The sequence below is a fragment of the Crinia signifera genome, chromosome 6 (assembly GCF_055691185.1).
Source record: "Crinia signifera chromosome 6, ASM5569118v1, whole genome shotgun sequence".
Taxonomy (NCBI): Eukaryota; Metazoa; Chordata; class Amphibia; order Anura; family Myobatrachidae; genus Crinia; species Crinia signifera.
The window spans coordinates 267,183,541-267,210,454 of record NC_139222.1 but is presented as its reverse complement, the minus strand read 5'-3'; the positions used below and the strand labels follow the sequence as shown (position 1 = coordinate 267,210,454).

Below are 26,914 nucleotides of genomic sequence, written 5' to 3'. Positions count from 1 at the left end.
TAAGAGATCAGGGTTGGATTTTAAATCTACCCAAGTCCCACTTGACACCGACGCAAAATCTGAGATTTTTGGGGGTGATCATAGACACACATCTTCACAGGGTGTTTCTCCCAGAATCCAAAGCGTTGGAAATTCGGCTGATGGTTTTGGAAATTCTCCAAGCCCCAGCACCATCAGTGTGGCAGGGAGTCAGACTACTAGGGAAGATGGTGGCAACCTTCGAAACCTTGCAGTTCGCCAGGTTCCACTCCAGAATTTTTCAATGGAACATCCTGGCTTGTTGGTCAGGAGATGCCAAAAGGATGAAATTGGAGATTCTTTACCTGTCCACGGAGTCCAAGAGGTCTCTTTTGTGGTGGGCAGATGTGGAGAATTTACAACTGGGAAAATCTCTCAGATCTTGGGATTGGCTGGTCATAACGACCGACGCCAGTCTGAAGGGCTGGGGGGCAGTGACCCTTCATCTAAGACTACAAGGACTTTGGTCAGTAGAAGAGACAAAATTGCCCATAAACATCCTAGAACTGAGGGCAGTACTGAATGCCTTACTGCAGGCGGAGACGTATCTCAGAGGGTCTCCACTGAAAATTCAGTCGGACAATGCCACGACGGTGGCCTATTTGAACCATCAAGGCGGGACTCGCAGCAAGATGGCTATGGCCGAGGTATCCAAGATCTTCAGCTGGGCGGAGAGCAATGTTCCAGCATTATCGGCCATTTTTATACCGGGAATCAAAAATGTGGAGGCGGATTACCTCAGCAGAGAATCCCTACAGGAGGGAAAGTGGTCTCTTCATCGGGATGTCTTTCAGGAGATTGTCAGTCGTTGGGGTCTCCCAGACATAGACCTTATGGCAACGAGATCGAACTGTCAAGTTAAGATGTTTTGCTCCCGAGTAAGGGACCCGACTGCTTGGGCGGTGGACGCCATGACAGTTCCGTGGGAGTTCCAGATGGTGTACATCTTTCCACCTTTGCCCATGTTGCCGAGAGTCTTGAGGAAGATAAGGGACCAAAAGGTACGAGCAATTCTGATTGCTCCAAACTGGCCCAGGAGGTCTTGGTACTCCACTGTACTGAGGTTGTCGAAGGAGTCCTGGAAACTACCTCTAAGGCAGGACCTGTTGTTGCAAGGGCCGTTCCTTCACGAGGACCCAGCTCGTCTAAATTTGACGGCGTGGCTTATGAAACCTCCTTATTGAAGAAAAAGGGGTTTTCTGATGAGGTTATACAGACCATGTTGAGGGCCCGCAAGCCAGTGTCTGCGGCTAACTATCATAGGGTCTGGAAAATCTACATTAGATGGTGTGAGAGACAGAAGCTGCACACCTCCAGATTCAATTTGTCTAGACTTTTGAATTTCTTGCAGGATGGTTTTTCTTCAGGCCTTAGTCTGCAATCGTTAAAAGTACAGCTATCGGCCTTATCCATATTTTTTAAAAAAAGGGTAGCTTTGGTGCCGGAGGTTCAGACGTTTTTACAAGGAGTTGCTAGACTCAAACCGCCTTATAAGCAGCCGGTGGCACCTTGTGATCTGTCTTTGGTTCTTTCCATACTACAGAATCCTCCTTTTGAACCGCTTAGATCTGCGGATTTGAAGTACGTAACATGGAAACTTACTTTTTTATTGGCTATTGCATCAGCCAGACGTGTGTCAGAGTTAGGTGCTTTGTCATGTAAGTCACCGTTTTTGATTTTTCATGATGACAGGGCTGTGTTACGCACAGTTCCAAAATTCCTACCTAAGGTAGTGACGTCTTTTCATTTGAACCAGGATATTGTACTTCCAGTTTTTGTTCCCCCAGAAGGGGTTAAAAATAGGGACAAAATGAAGAGATTGGATGTTGTCCGCGCCTTGCGGATATACATTGAGAGGGTAAAGGACTTTCGCAAATCGGATTTGCTCTTGGTGCTATATGATGTGCATAAGTTTGGGTGGCCTGCATCCAAGCAGACCATCGCACGTTGGTTAAGATCTACCATTGCCTTTGCCTACTGTAAAGCGGGTAGACCTGTTCCATCTCGTATTAATGCACACACTACCAGGTCGGTTGCTTCCTCCTGGGCGGTGCGCCATGGGGCTACGGCGGAGCAGTTGTGTAGGGCTGCCACCTGGTCCTCTGTTCATACCTTTACCAAATTTTACAGGTTCCATGAGTTCGCGTCGGAGGACGCTTCATTCGGACGGGCAGTGATGAGAACTGCTGGTCTGAGCGTACCCTCCCAAAGGACCGGCTCGTGAACGTCCCAAGGTTAGCTGTGTCACCGGACTGGACGAAAGAGAAAAGGGGATTTTTGTAAGAACTTACCGTTCGAACCCCTTTCTCTGAGTCCAGTCCGGTGACACAGCGATCCCTCCCTTACTCTCAGTTAAGTGTACCGTTCAAGTGTTGCCATGTTATGGTTATGTTATGTTGCCTTAAAAGATATATGCATATATAAAAGATGTTCAGGCATTGTTCTGAGTTATGTATCCTAGTGTGCTTTTGAAGTCGAACTGAGGCATGATGGGATGCAGAAGGGAGGAGCCTGCTCCCAAAGTTTGAAGCATAGGTGCCTGGCTCCTGGCGGACCCCTCTACATCCCAAGGTTAGCTGTGTCACCGGACTGGACTCAGAGAAAGGGGTTTGAACGGTAAGTTCTTACAAAAATCCCCTTTTAGTTCTGGACTATTTGCCCCCTTATCTGCTTTAAATGAGGTATTCGCGCAGCGACAAAAACAACTTTGTGGGGTTTTTTTTGCAGTTTGTTTAAATTTGTGTCAATTTCTCTTTCCTGTTGAATTCATAATTAAAAATAAGATGTCAAAAACAGAGAGCAGCTTCAGTTCAGCACTAAAGGTGCCCATACGCTGCTCCGACCATCAAACCGTGATGAGTAGAGAGGACAGAGTTTGAGAACCTGTGCTCTGCTTTGCACTATATCTGATCCTTTGCCGCTGAGCGCTGCATCTGAGGTGGTTTCGCTCTGTCTTCCTTTGCGTCTTTGCATGCTGTTGTCTGCTCTGCTGTCTGTCTTTGCATGCTGTTGTCTGCTCTGCTGTCTGCCTTTGCGTCATTGCTTGCTGTTGTCTGCTCTGCTGTCTTCCTTTGCATCATTACTTGCTGTTGTCTGCTCTGCTTCGCTTGCTGATAAAATTTCCTATTTAATTTAGAAGATTTAAACAGGAAATGTTTTTTTTCCTTCTGTAACCGTGATTTGTTCCACAGGTGATCAGCATAAAGGACAATGACAGCCTAGCTGCGAGACTAGCTGTTGAAATGAAGGCAGACTTAATAATTGTTCTGTCTGATGTGGAAGGTAATGTACTTGTGGTATTGTCACTCCTTTGCTTTCATTTTCTCTGTATTTGTAGTAACACTCAAGTCATTAGACTGACCAGGGCCCTAGGTCACGGGGAGATAAAACATGAAAGTAGAAAGGTACAGGTGTAGCCGGATGAAATGGACACATTTTGGTTAAAAATAAATTACAAATTATTGCGTCGACCTTTGTACCTGTAGACCAGGCATTTCCAAACTGCGGCCCTCCAGCTGTTGTGACACTACACATCCCAGCATACCTTGCAATCATTTTAGCATTCCTAATAGCAAAACGGTGGCAAGGCATGATGGGACTTGTAGTTTCACAACATCTGGAGGGCCATAGTTTGGACATGCCTGCTGTAGACCTTTTATTGGCCTGTTTTCTCTACATCTATTGTACCATACCCGATGGGTTCTGGATGGACAAAGATATCTACCTGAAATTAATAAATTATCCCTTAATCCCTAATTGTTTTAAACGTCCTCTGCATGCCAGAACAGTGGTGGGCAACATGGCATGAGGCTGCAGGATTGAGCGAGGGACTAGATGTTGGCAGAGAAGAATGCTGTTCATCATTTCATACTAAATCGCCGTTCTCCAGCTATGTGGCGTGCTGGATTGGAATTCCAAATGATAAATGTCTGGCAGATTTGATCAATATTGAGCAAATAAAAAATCAATCTACTATCGGGAAGCGAGACGATCTCATTAATTGCGCTGTATTTTTAACTTCAACCAATGTTTCATTAGATTTTGTTTTTGTTTTTTTAGGGCTTTTTGACAGCCCACCCGGGTCAGATGATGCCAAACTTATTGACATCTTTTATCCGGGTGATCAGCAGTCGGTCAACTTTGGATCCAAATCGAGAGTCGGTATGGGAGGCATGGAGGCAAAGGTAAGGTCTACTGTGTTCGTTTCTTTATTCATAATCCAGTATATAGTGAGAAATGGATTTCATATTTGTTTTCAATGAGACATTTATTTTTTATGTTTTTCTGCTTACAGGTGAAGGCTGCTTTGTGGGCGCTTCAGGGTGGCACCTCTGTTGTCATTGCCAACGGAACGCATCCTAAAATATCCGGGCATGTGATCAGCGACATTGTGGAAGGGAAAAAGGTTGGCACGTTCTTTTCAGAAGTAAAACCAGCCGGTGAGTTAAAGAAGCAACAAACCGAAAAAAAAAAAAACTATTCAATAATCTATTAGCATTTATTTTGACCACGTTGTATATTTTCTAAAAAGTTTATATATCCAGCCTACTGGTGTGTCACTATTGTAGTGCTTAATGACCAGGGTCTCAACGTCTTCCATTTAAAAGTATGATACGGTTTTATAGGCCCTGCCTCAGCCACCTCCCCTTTTTTTTTTATATGTTATTCTTTAGACCAGGCATGGCCAAATGATGGCCCACCAGCTATTGTAAAACTACAAGTCCCGTCATGCCTTGCCACAGTTTTGATATTAGGGAATACTAAAACTATGACAGGGCATACTGGCATGTGTAGTTTCACAACAGCTGGAGGGCCACAGTTTGGACATGCCTGCTTTAGACTGTACAACTCCACAGAATATCGTTATTACAGAAGGCCAATGACTATGTATCACAGTTGTCTAATTGAGGCCAGAAATAATAGTGTTCTATCTTGCTTGTTGCTTTTGTCTGCATTCCTGCTCAACTTATTTATTCTGTAAGGCCACCAAGTTTATGGCTAAATGATCTTTCCAGTTACTTGCTACACCTTTTTTTGGGTGTTGACCTATTGCCTATTGCCTCTTAACCAATAGTTGATGATCAACTTAGACACTGTCAACCTATCGACTGGATTTCCTTGTAGAGCAGTCACCGTTGTTCCACTCCACTTCCAGTGTCTTGTTTTACCACCATCCTTTTGCCTGTTCTCCTCTAATCCCTATCTCTGGTACAGCACCCTCCACTTAGAATTCCATCCTTCTTGCCCGACTTATCCTTACACTTGTGATCCCAGCAATTGTCTCGTTTTGTCTTCTCTAGGACCCACTGTGGAACAGCAGGCGGAAATGGCCCGGTCCGGCGGGCGGAACTTGGCGGCACTGCAGCCAGAGCAGGTAATGCTGGGTTCCCAGTGACTCCTCTGCCATCTGTCTTAGTTCTGACTAACTCAAGATGAAATGTGACTGTATAATAGCACGGAACACAAGTATTAGCTTCAGTTCTCCTGTGAATACCCCAAGTAGGAGAAACTTAAATTCACCTTTCCAATGTCCTATATGGATATTTACAGTTCGCGGTCTCTTTTTCTTACTGGACGTTGTCCTGATTACTTCTGTAGCGATACTGTGCTGTACACTGAAGGTAAATAAAAGGTACTCTTTACCTAGAAGGGCGCCCGTCGCGGGCATCGCGGGTACATTTATGTGTACCCGCGACGCGACCGACGCGATGACCGCGATTTTCCATTGAAACCCATGTTAAACATGGAAATCGTGTCGGTCGCGTCGCGGGTACACATAAATGTACCCGCGATGCCCACGACGCGATGCTCCCGATTTCCCATAGGAATCAATGTTAAAAGGCGCGATGGACCCGATTTTACTGTTAAATGGCTCAATGGACCCGATTTGGCCATAGGAATCAATGTTAAATGGGCCACAGAGCCCATTAACCCTTAAATGTCACCCCCAATTTTTAACGCCACCCCACGATCCACGTGAACCCGAAGCGTGGCGAGCGGCGGCGGTACGCGTCCTCCGACCTTTTCATGCCCTACTATCCACTAGGGCGTGGAGTGAGAATATAATAGTGTGGCGAGCGCACCGAGCCCGAAGCGTGGCGAGCGCAGCGAGCCCCGCGTGGGGACGCGGATACCTTCACAGTTATACGCGTCCCCTCGCGGGCTTCACAGGTGTCTGTGGCGACGCCGACACCTGTGAAGCCCGCGAGGGGACGCGTCTACCTGTGAAGGTATCTGCGTCCCCTCGCGGGGCTCGCTGCGCTCGCCACGCTTCGGGCTCGGTGGCTCGCTGCGCTCGCCACACTATTATATTCTCACTCCACGCCCTAGTGGATAGTAGGGCATGAAAAGGTCGGAGGACGCGTACCGCCGCCCTCGCGGGCTCGCTGCGCTCGCCACGCTTCGGGTTCACGTGGATCGTGGGGTGGCGTTAAAAATTGGGGGGGACATTTAAGGGTTAATGGGCTCTGTGGCCCATTTAACATTGATTCCTATGGCCAAATCGGGTCCATTGAGCCATTTAACAGTAAAATCGCGGTCAATCAGCCTTTTTAACATTGTTCCCTATGGAAAAATCGCGGGCATCGCGGCCATCCCGATTTGCCCGCGATGACCGCGATTTTTACCCCCGACGACCGCGATTTCAATCGCTGGCGCCCTTCTAGGTAAAGAGTACCAAATAGAATCCTAGCAGAAAAAAACAAATAAAAATCCTAGAAATGTTTAACCATTTTTGGCCATTAAAAACTTCCCTGTGATTATTGGTGCTGCTATCTACAAGATAGAAGCCCGCTTATGCTGTGGGCATTGTATGGACAGTCCATAGTTCTGACCTTCCCAACACCTATTGCTATTGACGGCTGCAGGTGTCGTTGTCCATACACCACAGCAAGACCAGCTCTGTCCCTGGCTGCAGCGTCTGCTGGCTCCGGGCTGCATGTAATAGCTTGCATGTGCACCGTGAGCCCCCAGGGGAGAGACCCAGTGTGTGGGGGGCCTGGCAGCTAACGCCGGAAGGGGGAGTTATCACTCCTCCATTTCGACTTCAGTAATGTTAATATATTGATGCAGATTTCTGCTTCACCCCTTCACTGGTAATCCCGAGAATTTTCCAGGCTATGCCTTAATGCCCAGGCTGGCAAGCCCTGAAAATTCTCGGGATTGCTAGTGATTAGCGCTCCCTCTCCTCCGCCGCGTCCCCGGCTCACCCCTCCTACCCGGCTGTTACATTACATCCTGCGGCGCCGGCATATGACTGAGTCGCAGCATGTAGGGCCGCCCAGGCCGGGCAGCGGCTGACTAAAGGTTCAGCGGAGCTGCCCGGACCCGGGGAGACTCCCTAAAAAAAAAAAAAACACCACTGAATGGGTTAAACCTATCTACCCACCCATGACATCAGTGCCGTGAGGTAGTAATGCTAACCATAACAACATTGTTGGGTTTGATATTCTGTACATCAAGTCTGATAGTCGCTGACATCACTTTATTTAAAAGAGAGAGAGAAAGTATGTCCTTACCGGGTGCACCTAATAGGTCCTTAAATGAAATAAATGACATCACCATGCATGCTAATGAAGGAACCCTACTGGATTACTCTATTGGCGTAGTGTAAAACGGGATGCAGTTAATTTGCCGGCGGTCGGGATCCCGGCGGTCGGAATCCCGACCGCCGAAATCCCGAAACTTTCTCCCTCCGTGGGTGTCCATGACACCCATAGAGGGAGAATAAAATAGCGTGCCGAGCGTAGCGAGGCACCGGGCCCGCTGCGTGGCGAGCGCAGCGAGCCCGCAAGGGGGGCGATCCATGTCCCCCCCCCCCCTTGTCGGGATTTCGGCGGTCGGGATTCCAGTGTCGGGATTTCGACCGCCGGGATCCCGACCGCCGGCAAATCGTATCGGATCCGTGTAAAACGCATGTATATGTATAATACACCAGCTGCAAGTCTACCCTTGCCTTATGCTACAGTACCAGCCACAGAGATCCGCTCTCCAGCTAGTTGCAGATTTTACATGTTACATTTACATTTCTGTAATGTATTTTGTGGTGCAAAAATTAACAAGGTATGTAGTTCTAAAGGTGCCCATACACTCACTGATCCCGGCGTGCGTTCTGGGCTAAACTAGCATCCATCGCATTGCATGCGTTGTGCATGCGATGTGCTAAAAAGACAGTACAAAAAGTATGTGCAGCACATACTTTTTGTACTGTGCGATGAGGTGCCGCGGGAGCGCGCATCTCATAGCATCGCACCGCGGGGATCGGCGCGTGTATGGGTACCTTAACTTACTTTATCTGCAGAGATTTAGCCAAGTGAGTTATTTAGTCCATTTTTTGTAACAATGGTTGTTTAAATATTGATGTATGGAAAGCCATATTTTAACCAGTAACAGACTTTAGAATGTGATGTGAGTCTCATTGTTTGTTGTGACTTGTCAGCGAGCATAATTTATTAACTTAAATTAGATTTACCTTTAATTTACTCAGTGCCCTGTTCTTTTTATCCCTTTTTATCCTGTTCTAACACATTCATCATATAGTGGTAACCAGACGCCTGTCCTATACAAACAACAAAACATTGTACTTTATAATGTTTAGTTATGGAAAGCTGTGCAGATGCTCACCGTGCTGAGACCTAATCTTTCAAGTTAAAAAATGGGATTCAACCCCTTACAGTCTAATTGAAATTGCTTTGTTAAATTCTGTGAGTGTGTACACCTGGCAGGGCTGATTCTGCACTGCTGGACAAAGCTCCCCCGGCTGCGTCTTTTTTGCGTTCAGCTGTCTGCGTGTTTATGCTAATGCACCATAAACTCCCCAGTATATTCGCTCGCACAGATGTTCACTATTAGCATCTATGCTTGCTGTAATAGCGATTGGTGCGTCCTTAGTAGCCCCTATTGGCCGTGTCCATACAAGAAAATGGGGGAAAAAATTGAAAAATAAATCTGGTGGCTGGGGGAAATAAAAAATGTATACTTGCCCCAGCCAGAAGGCCAGGGCAAAGGAAAATTGCTGCAGTCTGTAAAATAAAGCGCGATACGAAGTGCTGCACTACCGCAAATGTGGCTCACCACGCCACTGTGCGCTCAAGCGCCCCTGGCTCAGGAGGCAATAGGGCTGCATAGCCCTTGAGCATCAAGCTGCCGTCCTCAGCCACACTATCAATTGAGGTGGGCACCTTTAAAGCTCATGAGTACCTAAACTTTTTCTACAAGATGTTTTATTTAGAGATTCAGAGCAACGGAACCATAAGACAAGCATTGATACATTTTTAAGTGCTTAGTAATGTTAGACACTCATAGATAAGGAGTAAAAATAGCAATACACTGAAGCAGACACTGTAGACCTAATTAAAGTAATCCACCTACAGTACTTGTCTAATGGTGACAGCCTTAGGTTATGTGACAACGTGTCTTTTTACAAACAAAACCATCATCTCAGCTCTGAAATTCAGAGCGTGAGATTTTAAATATGATTATTTGTTTCTACGTCATGGGTTACTATAGCAATCATATGCAAATGTGTTAAGCTCTCGATGGTGAATATAACTGTATCTTCTAATTTCCCCCAACAGAGGGCAGAAATCATTTATCACCTCGCTGACTTACTGACGGATCACAGGGAGGAAATTCTCTTTGCTAACAAGAAGGACATGGAAGAGGCGGAGGAAAAAGGTATAACTGTCTGTCACGTCAGAGTTCCCTGCAATTATAAAAGTGAGCTTACTTTGTTTGGATGCAGGCATCAATGCCCAGTGTATGGGCTTCAGACATAAGCTGTGGTGTTCTGTGCGTCTTCCTTATTGCTAGGCACTGCAGTGATAAGGGAAGAGAAGTGATGGTGTGTGGTACTTTATCACCAGCCAATCAGCTCTGAACCGTCCCTTTTTAAACCCAGCCTGTAACTTAACACTTTATCACTTCTCCTCCCTTATCACTGCTTCATACTGTACATCTATTCATTATGTGCAGTCTGTGATAAGTCGATGAATCGGGGGGCCCTGGACACAGAACGGTATGATACGAGTTGCATTTTAGCTGTTCTTCTAATTTCGGTCATTGTCCTTTTAGGGAGACTGTCCCCTCCTCTCCTGAAGCGCCTGAGCCTCTCTACAGCTAAGCTGAACAGCCTGGCTATAGGGCTTAGACAGATTGCCGCTTCCTCCCAGGACAGTGTCGGCCGTGTTATCCGTAGAACGAAAATTGCCAAGGACTTGGAGCTGGAGCAGGTGACCGTGCCGATCGGGGTCCTGTTGGTTATATTTGAGTCTCGGCCAGACTGCCTTCCACAGGTATTTTACATTGTACTTCCTGTTCAGCGCCTATCCCGTGAACATGTTTCTGCCTAGGGTTCGGTCTTTGTCATTAATGGCTAATTTAGTAGCGCCATCGTTATCCTGCTCAGTTGTGTGTATCTGTAGAAGTTCTAGAACCCTGGATATTAGTTGGGAGACCTCCTCATACAGAGGAACAAATAGCTAATAAATGCAGGACCATGATGGAGAGGAGAGCCCTGCTCATAACAGTTAGTCGGAGGGCGGTGCTGAGATAATGAGCATTGGTGGAACAGGAGGGCAGCCGGCAGTAATCCGAGGCGGCAGCATCCAATGGGGAAGGATAGGCTAATAGCGAAGGGGTGACCTATTTATTATAGGTGCTGGGTGTGAGGTGCCATAGGCTTGCATAAAGGCTGCACATGGGCACCCTCCTCTCTTAATCCGTCCCTGGTGGCGGCATTTAGGAGGATGCTTGCCACACCCAGAAAGCCAGGGTAAAGGAAAATTGCTGCAGTAGGGTTTGTGTCAGGCATATGTGTAAGTCAGATGTAACAATTATATGTACTTATACATTATTATAGCAGAGTTGCAGATTGACGGTGTGGGTAATACAAGGTGAAAGCGCATTACCCTATTTGTAAACAATATAACTTCATAGCACTTAGGGAAGCTCCGGTAGCACCATGGTGCAATGGTTGCGGTTTCTGTTCCTCAGTAGTGGGGTCATCGGGTTGATTCCAACTACTGATGCAGTGTTTGTATGTTCTCATGTTGCAAAGGTTTTTGGGGATGTGTTTAGGCCGTTGCCGAATCTGGTCAGGAATGAGGATGATGCACTGGAATGCCGGACATAAGTATACTGGGACGGATCAGGGTTGGGTGTAGGCATTAGGCAGGGTCTTAGGGTTCGACTGTGAGCAGTGTGATGGGGGGTGTTAGGCTGCAGGAAGGGAGAATTAGGCACTTATAGGGTGTTGTCAGTGGCGATGAAGACTACAATGAGGGGTGGTGACACTGGGAAGGAAGACGAGAAGCTGAGGAATGCTGGCCGTTTATGTATCCTTTGGGTAGCCCCATTAGATACTGTTGAATGATTACTGAAGGTGTTACTGTAAATTTGACTGGACCTGTTTCCTGCCCCATGTCAGGTTTCAGCCCTGGCTATCTCCAGCGGCAACGGCCTTCTGCTGAAAGGAGGGAAAGAAGCTTCTAACAGCAACCAGATTCTGTACCGCCTTACCCAAGAGGCGCTGTCTGTTCACGGTGTAAAAGATGCCATCCAGCTGGTATGTACCCATCTGCTTTTATGTTCTGCGGCTCGGTAGATTTACCGTGGGTGGCCGGAACTGGCTGCTGGTGAGATTGAAGCACATTGGTATGAATTGCTTTTTGTGCAATAGTTTGTGCTTTTGTTTAATTTGTTAATTCATTATTGATACTATTTTATATAAGAATGGAGAATTGCGCGTCCGCTGCTATCCCAAAGGTTTGGGATGTGCAGTAGAGAAATCACTTGGAACGTGGTGCGTAGTCCTGTGTAATTGTGGGGTAGTGCCAGAGACGACTTGGCAACTGTGCTTGTGAGCAAGTTGGGGTTCTGCATGGAGACTTATCATGGGTGATACATTTGTGTATGGCAGTAATGCTGTGTGTTTCCCTGGTAAGATGCCGGTTACCCCTCCTCCATGTTACAGGTGAACTCCAGAGAGGAGGTCGAGGATCTGTGCCGGCTCAATAAACTGATTGATCTGATCATTCCGCGTGGCTCCTCTGAGCTGGTCAGGGACATACAGAAGGCAGCCAAAGGGATCCCTGTAATGGGACACAGCGAAGGAATATGCCACGTGTATGTGGACTCTGACGCCAGTGTGGAGAAGGTCACCAAGATTGGTAAATCGGGAGAACGTGCAGTTACAGTAATACAGTTTATAGTTTTGAAGGACAGGCTAAAGGGTTTATCAAAGGAAATTCCATGAACATGATGAACCCAATGATGAGGATGGGGGAGTGCTGGCGCTCCGGGGTTAATGTCGAATAGTTAATGTTATTAGTTACTGGGTAATATTGTGTTGGGAGCAATAACTGTAGGCTGGATGTTGAATGTTGTGCAGACTGGGAGCAATAACTGTAGGCTGGATGTTGGTGATGCTGAGCTGTACGTACTGACTCCCTAAGATGAGGTGGAAACTGTCCCACGGTGAGGCAATGCCTGAGGTCTCAGGGCCCACAAGGGGATGGTTCGGTAGCCTTGTCCCTTCACAGCAATTCTGAACCCGGTGTATGTACCTCCGAAAACAATGGTGAGGATCAGGGTGTGTAAATGCAATGCAAAAAAGGTTGTAGTAGTTTACCATTCAGTGTCGGTCTATCAGCATGAATTCACTCCATAGTTGCAGCCTCCATGCAGTGCAAGTAAGAGGGCGTATAAAGGGAGATGAACCCAATGCGGCAAGGAATTGCAACAAGTTGTGCTGGATGAGGTACTATTACTTACATGTGCAATACAGGCTGTTAGAGCAGGTTTGCCGACTTTATAATTCTCCTCTCCTGGACAAGCCCGGAGAGGAGAGTTCCAGCAGCCGCTCAGGGGGCGGTGCTTAAGTGTGACGTCACTAAGCCCCGCCCACATGGTGACAACCGGCCGAATTCACGGATCTCCGTGGAGGGGGCGGGGCTAAAATGATGCGATTGTGTCATTTTAGTGCTGCCCCTCCTCTGAGACCCGAGGATTGCGGCATTTTCATGCCGCGATCCGGGGCGCAGGGGGGTCCGCTCTGAATCCGGGAGGATTGTCCACCCGGTACTCTTTACCTAGCACGGCGCCCATCGCAGGCATTGAGTGCACTAAAAAATCGGGTGCGACGCGATGCCCGCGATTTCCCATAGGGAACAATGTTAAATTTCTCAATTGACCCGATTTTTCTGTTCAATGCCCCAATTGACCCGATTTTTCCATAGGAAACAATGTTAAATGGCCCACAGAGGCCAAGTAGGCACCCTAAAGTGTAAAATGGCCCCCACAATTGTTAACGCCACCCCACGATCAACGTGAACCCGAAGCGTGGCGAGCGGCGGCGGTACGCGTCCTACGACCTTTTCATACCCCCACAAACCATGTCGGCATGGAGTTGAGAATAGAATAGTGTGGCAAGCGCCACATGGAAAAATCCTATGGAAAAATCGGGTCAATTGAGGCATTGAACAGTAAAATCGGGTCAATTGAGAAATTTAACATTGATCCCTATGGGAAATCGCGGGCATCGCGTCGGTCGCACCCGATTTTTAGTGCATTCAATGGCCGCGATGCCCGCGATTTTTTACCTGCGATGCCCACGATCAAAATCGTGGGCGCCGTGCTAGGTAAAGAGTACCATCCACCCTTCCTGGGGGCCGGGAGGGGGTCCCAATTTTCGGGAGACTCCCGGCCATTCCGGGAGAGTCGGCAACCCTGTGTTAGAGTATGGAAGATCCGATCCAAATCATCATTACTCTGGGGAGTGCAGATTATTAGAGTCCTCCTCAGTCTGGTATTAGGGTTTGTCTCAGGCATATGTGTAAGTCAGATGTAACAATTATATGTACTTATACAATATTATAGCAGAGTTGCAGATTGACGGTGTGGGTAATACAAGGTGAAAGCACATTACCCTATTTGTAAACAATATAACTTCATAGCACTTAGGGAAGCTCCGGTAGCACCATGGCGCAATGGTTGCGGTTTCTGTTCCTCAGTAGTGGGGTCAATGGGTTGATTCCAACTATTGATGCAGTGTTTGTATGTTCTCATGTTCTGTGGCTTCCCTCCAGGTGCTCTGATCTCCCCCTTATGGGAAGGTGTAGAATGTATGGTTAGGTGATTTTATATGCCCAGCGATTGCACAAATGTTAGAGAATACCGCTTGGCTTTGTGATCCTCTGATTCTCTCTGGTGTGTCCTTCTTGTAACGTCTAGTGCGGGACTCGAAGTGCGACTACCCAGCTGCCTGCAATGCAATGGAGACGCTGCTGATCCACAGAGATATACTGAGAACCCCGCTGTTTGATCAGATTATTGACATGCTGAGAGTGGAACAGGTGATTTTATAGCCTCCTTCAGTGTAACCCTCTGGATTACTGTACAGATGGAGAGCACTCACACAGTTACACATAGATATGATGTGCCCTTTACCTATCCCTGGGTCACCCGCAAGGGTGGGGTGGGGGGGGGGGCAATCCCCCCCCCCCCCCCCCCCCCCCCCCCCCCCCCGTCGGCATTTTGGCAGTCGGGATTCCGGCGTCGGTATTTTGACCCCCGGGATTTCATACTGATCCCCTTCAAGACCTAGCCTTGTCATGTAACGTGACACAAATAGTGGTTCTGTGCCTCGTACTACAGCAGCCAAGAAGTCCTCAGCAACAGTCATACTAATATAATAAAAGGTAATGACCATTACAGCATGTGCTCTTTTTGCACCTTTTTATTTATCATCAACACTATCCAGGGTTTGGTACTCTGAGCAGTCTCCTATGATTCTTCCACTCCAGGCACTAGGACCCAGTGTCTGCATTGGCGGCAGTAGCCTGTGTTTGATACCATTGCTATTATCCCTAGCATTACCTTGTACCTGCTATTTACCTGTAAATCCAGCATCCTGATTAAGTCTGCCCTGTGGCCTAATAGTCACTTTCACATCCGTTGTGCACCTATTATGTCCCCTAACGCAATAGGCCATATTCAACAGCCTTGGCTGATACATTTGAAAATAACTTGTTTTTGTGCCCAGGTAAAAATCCATGCAGGTCCCAAGTTTGCTTCCTATCTGACCTTCAGCCCCTCAGAGGTCAAATCCCTGCGTACGGAATATGGCGATCTGGAGTGTTGCATTGAAGTGGTGGATGGCGTACAGGATGCCATTGCACACATACACAAATATGGCAGTTCTCATACAGATGCTATCATTACGGAGAATGGTGAGCCTGCTACCCCTGTTATTTCTGTATTGGTGTCACTCGGTTTATCAGTGCATGTACTCATGTGGAACATTTCCTTCCCCTTTGCAGAAGACACAGCTGAGTATTTCCTCCAGCACGTGGACAGCGCCTGTGTGTTTTGGAACAGCAGCACCAGATTTTCGGATGGTTACCGATTTGGACTTGGTAAAATGAATTCTTGAATATTTTCGTTTGTTTTAATAGTAGACATTGCTAAATAGAAATTGTCCTATATTCCACACCAGTCAGGTTAGAATTATTTATTGTAAAAAAAAAAAAAAATTGAATCGCCTTTTAACTATTTTGCTAAACAGCTTATATATGCCTAGGCATGTATAGAATAATCGCAATATCCCTAACATTACTCTAGATTAGGACTGTTCGACTCCGTTTATCCATAAACATAGTGTCATTTCAGCTGTAGGGATTTTTAATTTAAATTGTACACAAAACTGTGTACAAGGAAACCCTTATCCTCACATATGCTGCTTTCACATTGCAACCCTGCTTTCAACCCATTTTTGTAAACGTTTCATAAAACGGGTCAAAATCCAGTTAAACCCCATTCACATTGCATGTTGTAACCAGTATATTACTTGGTACTTATGTAATATCTGGGCTCCCGTTTTTCTTATGAGACCGCGTCCCCTCGCTGCGCTCGCCACGCTTCGGGCAAGGTGGCTCGCTGCGCTCGCCACACTATATAAAATCAACTCCATGCGTAGTTGGATAGTAGGGGTATGAAAAAATGGGGTGCATTTAACATGGGAGCCCAGATAATACATAAGTACCTATTACTGTTTATATACCGTTTTTGTACCTTTCACATTCAACCCGTTTCACCCATAAAAAAACGTCTTCTTTGCAATAAAACTCAATCATGTGTTGTTCAAAACGGTTCTGGCCCGTTCAGACTGCAGGAAAAAACGGCTCAGAACCGCGTAGGATCTTCAGAGTCAAATTTAGAAAAGTCCCTGCTTAGAGTATGGCTGCAAATAACTGTCAGTTTCCAGACCATCCAGCAGGTCACATGTTCCAAGTCACCCAATAGGTGCACTGGGAGAGTTCAACGGTCAAGTTTTCTGAGCGTTGATGCATTGTACTGGCTGGTGGACACCTAACTCCAGGGGTGGAGCAGAAATGGTGACGTGCTCAGAATGAATGCGAGTTGCTATATCATTTTGCTGGATCCATTCACCTGTCAGCAGCTGACTAAGAGCCGATTGGGAGGAAGAATTAGGAGACGGGATCACTTTTCAATAAAGTAGTGCAGAGATCAATCTTGGTCATGGTAGGCGTAAACCAGGCATGTCCAAACTGTGGCCCTCCAGCTGTTGTGAAACTACACATCCCAGCATGCCTTGCCATAGTTTTAGCATTCCTTAATAGCAAAACTGTGGCAAGGCATGATGGGACTTGTAGTTTTACAACAGATGGAGGGCCATAGTTTGGACAGGCCTGTCCTAAATCTTTAAGCCTGACAATTAGGGTGTGTATTATTAGATAGTGTCTAGATTGACAGGCAATAGGTCACGGTTTTCTGGTGTCAATATCGACAAGTGGACCACCAATTAGTGTAACGCGTACCCTCGCTTTGGGCTCCCTCTGTGCCAACATGGATGGTGAAGGAAGAGGAACCCAATTAAAAAAAAAAAAAAAAAAACACATCTGCCCCAGTAGATCTTTCAATCGGAACCATGAAAATACTGCCCCAATAAGGTTAACAGAACTGCAGGGAGTAACACATTGGCATGGCTACCGGTGTTCATCCTAGTCTTCCCCTGGAGTCAAAGTAATTGTAAAGTAACTTCAGCTCTTCATGCAAACATCCAACAGGCCTTCATCCTACCCTAACAGACGGACTTAAAGACATAGGCCAGACATAAAATTGTCTACGGTACATTGTACTGACTTAATAAGGGTAGGTAAGAAAGCCCAATGAAAGACCTTGCTGTGGACCTGGCCTGCTTTGGCTCAGACATCTACTGGGGTGACTGATTTGTACGGAGGTCTTCGGTTTGATATTTTGTATAGACATAACTTTTAACCACGAAGATTGGAGGCCTGTACCCCTTACTGAGACGCTGACATTCTCCTGCCCCCTATGGGCTAAATTAACAGCAGAAACATAAAAAGCATTAAGTTTTTAGTAATCTAAATGGATGAAAGTTGACTATTTTAGTCTGTTGACCCTTTATTCGAGGCCTGGCCAACCTGTTGCTCTCCAACTGTGAAATGACAATTCCCAGCATGCCTTGCCACCAGTTTTGCAATTATGGAACTGCTGGAGAGCCACATATCTGTCAGGAAGGTGTGTGCTTTATACCATAACCCCGCCATCCATTGTCATTTTGACGGGCGGGTGACTAGTAAAACATAGAGGAGTATTCAATGTTTTTTGAGAGTCTGGCTACTGCTCACTGTTCTGTGTCCCTGTGATTTCGCTGAAGTGCTCTGCACTTTTTCTTATCTCCTCATTTCTGACTTCCTCAGTATTCAACTTGTGGCCAGCTCGCCGGCCCCTTTGGCGAACTTAGCATAATTATGCAAGTTCAAATGGGAGTGTTGTAACTAGAGAGATCTGTTTTCTCCTGCTCTCCACGTGAGCTGGTCAGACTGGGATATTCCTGAGCAGGGTGTTCATCTCGGCAGCGTGTTCCTCGCATTTGTGGATTTGTATTTTTTTTTTACAAAGGTTTAGAAAGGTTAATGTTTTGTTCAGTATTTATTTTACAACAAATGGCTGTGTGACTATTTTAATTGGGTTTGTGCAGACGGGTGTATTTTGTTCTGTTTGGCCTTTATCCTTGTGTTGTGCTTTTAGCATTGTTTCTTTGCCCTGTGTTTTTATTTAATTTATTTTATAATTGTTAACGTGTTTAAAAGCCTGTTTGGGGGTTAGGTGAGGAAGAAGAGAGGAAGCATGGGAAATTACCAGGAGCATTCCAAAATGATTTCTTATTGGTTACCATTAAAATAACTTATTAAATTCCAAATAAATTAATATAGAAGTACAGCATTATGGCACTTGCAATAAATACATTAGAGTACATTTTTTTTAATTTATAAGCCATAAAAAAAAAAAAAAAAAAAAAAATAACAACTTTAACAAAGATAACCCTACAGTTCACCTAAAAAAGATGCCGAGGGAAAAATGGAGAACATCTCTAAAAAAAGAAACCAGCAGGACTCGCAATTTGTGCATTGAATACACTTTTTGAGAGAGACACTAAAATCCCCATTGAACAGACATGGGGAGAAGTGCAGGGTGAACTGAGTTAGCTTCGCAAAATATTTTTGGAGAGGCAACAGAGCTGAATACAGGGAAGCACAAAATAGGAGAGAAAAGTTCACTACTCTCCAAAAAACATGCGCACTCACCGTTATTTACGGCGACATAGGAGCATTGAATACATGCCATGTATCACTGTTTTCACATGTTCTAAGGATCTGTTTACTGTATATTATTTATTTTCCCCTAGGAGCGGAAGTTGGCATCAGCACAGCCAGGATCCATGCACGCGGGCCTGTAGGAATAGAGGGGCTCCTCACAACCAAGTGGTTACTGCGGGGGGAGAACCATGTCGTCTCCGACTTCTCTGAACAAGGAAGTATGAAGTATCTCCACGAGAATATTCCTGTGCCACAGAGACTTGGCAGCTAAGAACCGGATTGGCCGCTCAGCTCCACCAATACACTCCTCCCCTAGTGTCAGGATATGAATGGGGGGCTTCCACTTCAAATCACCCCTGTACTAAACTCCCTTCAATTCACACAACGATTACAGGGGCAGGCTGATTCCCACTGATATGTTAACCACCAAGTAGACGATCCGCAGAGGCCCGGGCTGTATCTTGGGTGCTGGGATTATATAAATGTAGCATTTGGTTGAGGTATCGGGAATTAACCTTTTTACCAAAGTATAGATGGGGAGAAAGACTTCAGAACGGGGGGGTGGGGGTATATTTAAATGGGCTGTTTCCTACCACAAGGGATAATAAACTATGCACCTTATAAAGCAGTACGGAGCTTTAATAATGAATTGTCCGACCTCTCAGCAGCTGCACTGTTCCCTGTGCATCTATACTGTGGGTTTTGACCATTTCAGAAGCTTTTATTTCCATATAATCATGATATTAAGTGGGAAGTCCCCAATTACGCAGTTGTTGGGTAAACCAGCACCTCTAGCTATTGGACAGTTACATAACTATGAAGCCCTTGGAGATTGAAGCTAGTTTCTTTTAAACTCTTTAAATACTGGAACCGCTCTGGGGGGGCTACTTATAGCCGCTCCAGGCAACAGAAGACAAATGCATCAACCGCGATCTGTTCTCAGGTAGTGAACAATTCATAGGTTTGGCTTTGGCGATTTTTCCTCTTTCAAGATTTAACTGAAGAGATAGGCTAGTGATAGGAAGAACCGCTTGTGTGTCTCTGAGATTTACTATACTGTATTTGTCTTATCAGATCCTCTGGAAATGTCCTTTTTATTATTTTGAATTAAAATATTTTTGGTACTTTTTGGGGGGAATTTCTAAATTTGTACAGTTGACTGAATTATTGAATCTGATTCCATTCAATAAATTTGTCTAACATATATATTGTTTTTCTCCTCACAATCAATTTACTTTCTAAACAAGATTTGATGTTGAAATTGTTTAAATGTGTTTGATTTATATCCACCAGGATGGGGGGGGGGGGGTATTCTATCTGCAGCAGTGCTTCACACAGTGAAAAGGTTTACTGCTGGATATCCTATTAGCCCCGATGCCAGTGTCCTGTCTTCCAATACCTGTTGTTATTTGGTATTCTGCATTGTGTGCCTTCATAATCCCCCGATAAGCAGCTGCCTCTTCCTGCGATAACACTTTGGATTGAGGACTTCTCGCTGATCAAGTGTTTTTGACTATTTGAGATTTTAGATTAGCCTGCTCAGTATGCCCTTTTTGGAGTAATGGCACGATATGCACCAATTTTCTTTTAAACAGGTTTAATTTAAATGGTTTTAAACTAAAACAATATGATCAGTTAGCACAGAGTAGATAATACTGACAGCCCCTGTATGAGACTAAACTGCAGTTGAGAACAGTTTGATAATACTAAGAACTGCTTCCTATGGTTAGCATGATGCATCAATGTGGAATAACACGGTAATCTGCAAACCACATGAAGTTGTTTTCGGGGAGGTCCCTCCTGTAAGCGGACCGAGTGCAGTGGTGTTTGGGGTATCTTCTGTAGAAGGGCCTCTCTGTTTCCTGCCTTCCCATGTAAGAGATTTGGTAATTGGTACAAGCGGCCCATTCATTTGTTGCTCTCGGAGGAGTTTCCAAATTTGAAAGGTTTAAATTATGAGATGTGTGTTGTCTTCGCTCAATGGCATTCTTTTTCCTTCCAAGACCCTAAAAAAAAGGAAAAAAACAAACTACAGTACATTAACAGTTTATTACATTCCGGTTTACAACACAGACTATCTAAGTTCTGTAACGTGACAAGTTTCCCACTCACGGCGCAAGTTTGGGAAATAACTTATACCAGTGGTTCACAAACATTTTGGAATCACGGCTTCCTAGAGTATCAGTATTTTTTTTCACTGCACCCCTAGGCCAAAAGTTCCTTGTGGTGGCCGAACTCAGAGGTTTTATTTCATGGGACAATTATTTACAAGGCATGGTTTAAATTTAGTAAATTGGGTTACTCTTCCTTGTGATCCGTTATGTGATGAGGGACAAGATTTGCTTCGAATTGCCCACATGTTTTAAGATGGGAACTCACAAGCACTAGTTTTGCCTATTACAATGACCATAAATAAATCTAACTGGTCATGGACCATGAACCCAAGGTGACCGTGGCACCCCAGGGGGACATTGGCATACAGTTTCGGGATCGTTGGCTTATACGTTTAAAGCATTACAATACTATTGATCGCTAAAAGTCCTTTTCCTCTGTAACACTTATTTTTAATAAGGGAATATGTCATCTGCTGCTGCTGCTGTACTATAAACACTTGTGTTTTTGCATGAAAACTGGGCTATTATCAGGGATTTGTTTCCTGTGCTGGAGGCAGGAGAAACCTCATCCCCGATTTAGCCATGGCTCAAACCACTCGCTGTCCGTATCTGAAGATGCAGTAATATTGACTGGTGTGTCCTATCACTATGAGGCACCAGCCCTATGACAGGTGCTGATTTTCCATCAGTATATGGCCTCCTACGTGAGTAGTAGAACAACTGTTAGAGACACACCCATAAGACAGGTCATCTCCATGCGTGCACGAACACCCTTCTGTCACGGCCCAATACAATTTTAATATTGTGTGTGCTTGAAATTAGAACTGCTACTCTGCAAGGACACATTGGAGATTTAGGGGTGTATTCAATCTGTGCCGCTACTTCTGCCATCCGAAATAGCGGCACTCGCCTATTCAATGCTGTTAGTCAGCATTGAAGGCAAAAAAGAGTCAGATCTGTTTTGTCGCAAATTGCTGCAGATTGTCGAATTTGTGGCAATTTTTCAACAATCTGTGTCTGTTTACGCTGATCAACAGACTTTCCCGGGATTTTAGTCGACTAAAATCCCAGGTCCTGTGCACCTGCAATTGACCCAGGATTTTTATACCGGTTGTTACTAAGATTTAGTTTCCTGATATTATGGTCCTTTTGTAATACATTGGATCTAGATCTAGGACCCTGTTTTCACTATATGTTCAATTATCACTTGGATGTGCCCCCCAGCAAGTAATCCTGTTGATAATCCTGGGGTAAATTTACTTAAACTTCTAAAAATGAAAAATTATGGAATCTGATTGGTTGCTCTGTTGGCCACATTATTTCAGTGAATTAATGCCTTACACCCCAGACTCACTGCTGTACAAGACTCGCAGTCCTCATACAAGTGCACACAATAATTCCCTGTGGCTGCTGGATAATAACTGTTTCAGATAAGAAAAAGAAAACTTGGATCAGTTTTATAAAAGGAGAATGCTGCAGCCAATACTTACAGAATCCAGGTATTCCCCTGTTCTCTGTATAACATGTCTGTTGTCATGTGCAGAGAAGGGGTAGTCTTGGAATTCATTCTGTAATAGATAAATACAGCCAGTGATCATTATATCACTCACAGGAAATAGCATTCATTCAGGGACACCAATCTCTTAGCGGGTGCCGGACGGGGTCCCGATAGTCGGGATCCCGACTGTTAAAACATCGACAGACGGGTTCCTGACGGCCACCAGCTATTCTCCCTCGTGGGGGTCTACGGCTTTGTTGTGCTCGCCATGCTGTCTCAGTCCGGCCTACGGGATCCCAACTGTCGGAACCCTATACCACACCCCTCTTAGCTGGGTCTTCTAGAACACATATGCTAGGTACACACCAGAACACTCATGATCGTGAGACGACCATATGATGGTTGCACAATCTGTATGGAGCACACAATCTGCATCCAATCCAGATCTGTACCCAGCTGAAGGGGTCGTTTTCAAATCCTGACTGCAGCAGGTAGGATCTGCAAAACTACCAACTGGGACGCACATCAGATCGGAATTGGATCTAAAACATGCCCAATTTACAAACAGTCGGTCGAGATTGTATCGAAATTGAGGAAATATCATTCTGGTGTGTACCCAGCACTACAGTAGTAGTGTTTACACAACAGGATTGCCCACTTATTGCACAGTTATACTTTAGAATGCTGCAATGAGAAAATCACCCCAACAGTACAGGTTTTAAGGATAGTCATGCTTAGGCACAGGTGACTTAATTAGTACAGTTTGATTACATCATCTGTGTACAAACTGGGGTATCCCTAAAACCTTAACTGTTGGGGTGACTTGAGGACCGCTTTTGGGAAGGGCCCTTCGCTGCAATGGGGAACCTTTGGCCCTCCAGCTGTTGTTGAACTACACATCCCAGCATGCCCTGAAACAGTTTTAGCATTGCCAAATAGCAAAACAAGCAGAGCATGCTGGGATGTGTAGTTGAACAACGGCTGGAGGGCCAAAGGTTCCCCATCCCTGCTATATAGCCTAGTGTGTATGGGGGCTTAAGAATTCAGAGCAAAACCGGCATTTTATAAAGTGATATCAATATTAGGACCAGGTTGGGGATCTTACCTTGTTATAGGTGGTACACACAAGCGGGAGCCTCGGCTCTTTCCACGATGCGGTCTTTGCTTGGCGATACATCTCCTGGGTGCTTGTTAGAGGCAGCTTATTACTAACACCAATATGCGGGAACTGTATGTATACATAGAACAGTGGTGTGATATTAGTGCGCACAGCAGGATGCAATCTTATACAGCACTTATCACTGACACACTGTAGCGCATACAGGAACGTAGGTCTTCTGAAACCTGTCCACAGCGGCTAAATCAGCCAAAATAAGTCCTGATAATTAGTGCCAGAACCGATGTGTGCTCCAGAAAAGAGGATATGACTACTATGATGATTGGGCGTGGATTCGCTCACAGTGTCTAGGTAGACTGTCAATAGGTTGACGTGCACCAGGTCGACAGTGTTAAAGGTCGTTATGAGTTTTTCATGTGTTTTTGGGTGTCAATGTTGACACCTGAGCACAGGACTCCAATTAGTGCAGTGCTTTGCTAGCTTCAGGCAGTTCCCACTTGAAATTCACGTGGATGGTAAACCACGAAAAAGCCCGCCCCCCCCACCCCCCCCCCCCAAAAAAATGGACAAAAATAGTGAAAAACTTATGTCGACCGCTTTGTGTGTCGAATATTGCCATGTCAACCTTTTGTGAATATTGACCTTTTCGTTTCAACTTATTGACTGTCTACCTTGAATTTGTCCGTGAGCCATCTGGAAATTATTATTCTCTTATTTATAATTAGCTACAATTACACAGGGGTGATTAGCACTGTTAGAATGCAGCATATTATTAACTATTTCCAGGGTATCCCCCCAAAATCACCCGTATTGGGGAGTTCTTGCAACTATTACAGATATATCTTCCTACGCGAGGGGTGGTGAGTAACGAATTACTCCCCGGTGTGGGGGGCGCAAATAGATATGAGGTGGTTTGCCAAGCTGCAGTGTGGAGAAGGGGGTAGTAAGCCCCCGTTAGGGTACAAGAGAAAACACAAAGGTAAAAAACCTGTTATGGAGAAAATAGATAAAAAATAGATAAAAATAGATAAAAAAAAAGAGGAATAAAAATGGTCCAGTTCATACGGTACCGTATCACAATTGGGTGGGTCCGTTCCTATGGTGTCTCCTGGATAGTAGTATGTGATTTGTATCCAAATGTGACAAAAGGGGGGTCTCTTTGTGGCAGGCTCTTCTGGAGTGGCGTACTCCTGGTATAACACCAATGTCCTGATTTAGGCACGTGTAGGTCCCAATTGGGGGATGCCAGTAGGTAGCCTGGGGTCACAGCGGGTTGCACACAGGAAGGAGGGGGGGAGACTGGTTCGGATCCAAGTGATGACAAGAATGGAAGTTCAGAACTGGATTGTGGTATTCCTCATAATCCACCAACGCGTTTCGCCAGTCATCTGGCTTTATCAAGGTGTCATATCTTCCTACGCTGTGGCTTCAGTTGTGCCATACAGATCTGTATATGTGGTCATTAGGTCAAGAGTGTCTAGGTCCACAGTTAGAAGGCCGACACGTGAAAAAGGTTGACATGAAAAATGTTTACATGGGAAAAGGTTGATGTATTTGATTTTTTTTTCCATTAAATCGACTTGTTCATATTTTACTGTCCCAGTGGGCATATAATATTGTGCCGAGCGGAGTAAGGCACTGTGGCTGAACCATGGCGCGTGCGTCAACCTTTCCATGTTGACCTAATACATGTCGACCTTTTTCATGTGTCGATTTTCTGCCTGTTGAACTAATGATCTACACTCACAGACCTGTGCATTGCCGCTAGGAACTTATAATCATTAGGTCCTAAAACTTACCCAGTTGCCCTGTCTCTCAGTAGGGGGGTTGTATAACCGTCCCCTGGGCATGATTACCCCGCAGAGTCCCCCCACTGGTCAGTGTCTGGGCGCTGGAAGCAGGGGACCTGGCTGTGAGCGTGCTCACTGCTGCTAAGCAAGTGGGGAGTCCGCGTGCTCCGTTACCAAGGAGACGGCTGGAGTTCAGTGGTCGCCATGAAAACAGCACGACGCCATTTCCTTCCGTCAATGCCTGAACCCGGATGTCCTCGTGCCGGCGGCCATGTTGTTGTAGCCGGTGTCACACTAATGTCGACCTGAGAAATATCACCTATGTGACAGTAAACAAGGGGGACAGATGCCTCTGGGGCAGGAGTTATACCGGGCGGTTGCGCTCGGTGCGCCGCGGCACGTCTTTGCGCCCGTAAGGCTGCGAGCGCTGCGCTCTATGGTAGTAGTGGCGCTTCTGGCCGCTACGCCGCGCTCTATGGTAGCCGGTCCTCCGACCTTACGCGATGACTGTGTGGGCGGGGTTAGTGCCGCGCAATTCCGGCTGCTGGGACCGGTCTGGAAGTTTCCAGCGTGAGACAGTCAGTGGTAGAGTGGTGGGTTCATGGTGACCCGGCTGGTCCTGCTGGGGACATGGAGGGTGACAGAGTGCCCCCTGGAGAGAGCACGGAGGAGGCGGGGCAGCAGGTAACAGAATGGGGTCACAGTGACATATGTGACATTCGTGTGTGTGTGTGTGACTGTGTGTATGCTATGTGTATATAATATATCTCCTGTCCTTGTGTTTCCCTCCTAGGTCCCTATAGATTGTAAGCTTGCAGCAGGGCCCTCCAACCTCTATGTCTGTCTGTTTTACCCAGTTTGTTCTTTCAGTGTTGTCATCAGTTGGAAAGCGCAATGGAATCTGCTGCGCTATATAAGTAACTATATAAATAATAATATGTGTGTTTTTAGCCATAGGGCAATGGAATGGCCAGCCACCGGGCTCCAGGCCCTTAGGGGCACCTGCATGTACAACAGCACCTGGTGGTTTACAGCAGGATCCCTGAGTGACTGCTGCTTTTCCAAAAGAGCTCTTCAGTGTACCCACTGCAGAGTTAAGCCCCTACGTTACAGAGATACCCCGCCAGCTCACCCTGCAGCTCTTGGATGGCAGGCTCACGTACAATACACTGTTATGCATCCTTTTGCATACAATGTATACTATGCAATCCCAGTCATGCAGGATCCGACAAATCCTTGAGGCAGTCATGACTATCTCCGGATCCAATGCACACGGGACCTCTCATTGGTTAAGAATTGGAGGTAAAACACATATGATATGGACTTTTTTGCAGGAATTATTGGCCCTATGAGTCCAAATCATGTTAAAAGGGGCCATGTCATATAAGTGTATGGGGCCTTTAAATCGGCTCTCTCCCTGCTAACTACTGTAATCGGGTACAGGAAGATGGGCTCTGCTGGTTCTGCATTGTTAAAGACACATGAATCTTGTGAATCTGACCATGATCCACTGACTGTTGTCAAACAGCATAGCAGGAGCCCCTGCCAATTCAATGCAGGCTTTGGTCCATGTAGACCGGCTGAGAGTGTTAACTCTATCCTATCTAGCTACAGGGGGCGCAAACTCCAACTTCACTCTGGGGGGATTGGGATGAACTTTCACCCCTGGTTTAGGCTGACCATACATTACACAATCAAAAAAATGTGCTCTATAAGCAAGGTTCTGCAGCAGGCTG

General features: G+C 45.9%; 3 protein-coding genes across 4 annotated transcripts in view; 2 read left to right on the top strand and 1 right to left on the bottom strand.

Moving 5' to 3' along the window:
* Positions 1 to 19,865, top strand: part of ALDH18A1 (aldehyde dehydrogenase 18 family member A1) — a 37,212-nt gene extending 17,347 nt beyond the window's left edge. For both annotated transcript variants that reach the window (XM_083149536.1, XM_083149535.1), the window contains 12 exons: positions 3,210 to 3,300; positions 4,078 to 4,202; positions 4,313 to 4,457; positions 5,319 to 5,392; positions 9,594 to 9,693; positions 10,090 to 10,310; positions 11,444 to 11,581; positions 11,990 to 12,185; positions 14,248 to 14,369; positions 15,059 to 15,245; positions 15,336 to 15,431; positions 18,749 to 19,865. In XM_083149536.1, the coding sequence (XP_083005662.1) occupies positions 3,210 to 3,300; positions 4,078 to 4,202; positions 4,313 to 4,457; positions 5,319 to 5,392; positions 9,594 to 9,693; positions 10,090 to 10,310; positions 11,444 to 11,581; positions 11,990 to 12,185; positions 14,248 to 14,369; positions 15,059 to 15,245; positions 15,336 to 15,431; positions 18,749 to 18,930 (1,677 nt within the window). In that variant the 3' untranslated portion in view covers positions 18,931 to 19,865. The remainder of the gene's footprint in view (positions 1 to 3,209; positions 3,301 to 4,077; positions 4,203 to 4,312; positions 4,458 to 5,318; positions 5,393 to 9,593; positions 9,694 to 10,089; positions 10,311 to 11,443; positions 11,582 to 11,989; positions 12,186 to 14,247; positions 14,370 to 15,058; positions 15,246 to 15,335; positions 15,432 to 18,748) is intronic.
* Positions 19,866 to 20,239: 374 nt separating this feature from the next.
* Positions 20,240 to 25,610, bottom strand: TEX36 (testis expressed 36). The gene is made up of 4 exons (XM_083149537.1): positions 25,188 to 25,610; positions 23,377 to 23,499; positions 22,264 to 22,341; positions 20,240 to 20,665 (listed from the first exon to the last, which is right to left on the bottom strand). The coding sequence occupies exons 1-4, from the start codon at positions 25,236 to 25,238 to the stop codon at positions 20,399 to 20,401; spliced, it is 519 nt and encodes a 172-aa protein (XP_083005663.1). The 5' UTR covers positions 25,239 to 25,610; the 3' UTR covers positions 20,240 to 20,398.
* Positions 25,543 to 26,914, top strand: part of EDRF1 (erythroid differentiation regulatory factor 1) — a 48,911-nt gene continuing 47,539 nt past the window's right edge. The window contains exon 1 of the mRNA XM_083149534.1: positions 25,543 to 25,862. Within this exon, the coding sequence (XP_083005660.1) occupies positions 25,809 to 25,862 (54 nt within the window). The 5' untranslated portion in view covers positions 25,543 to 25,808. The remainder of the gene's footprint in view (positions 25,863 to 26,914) is intronic.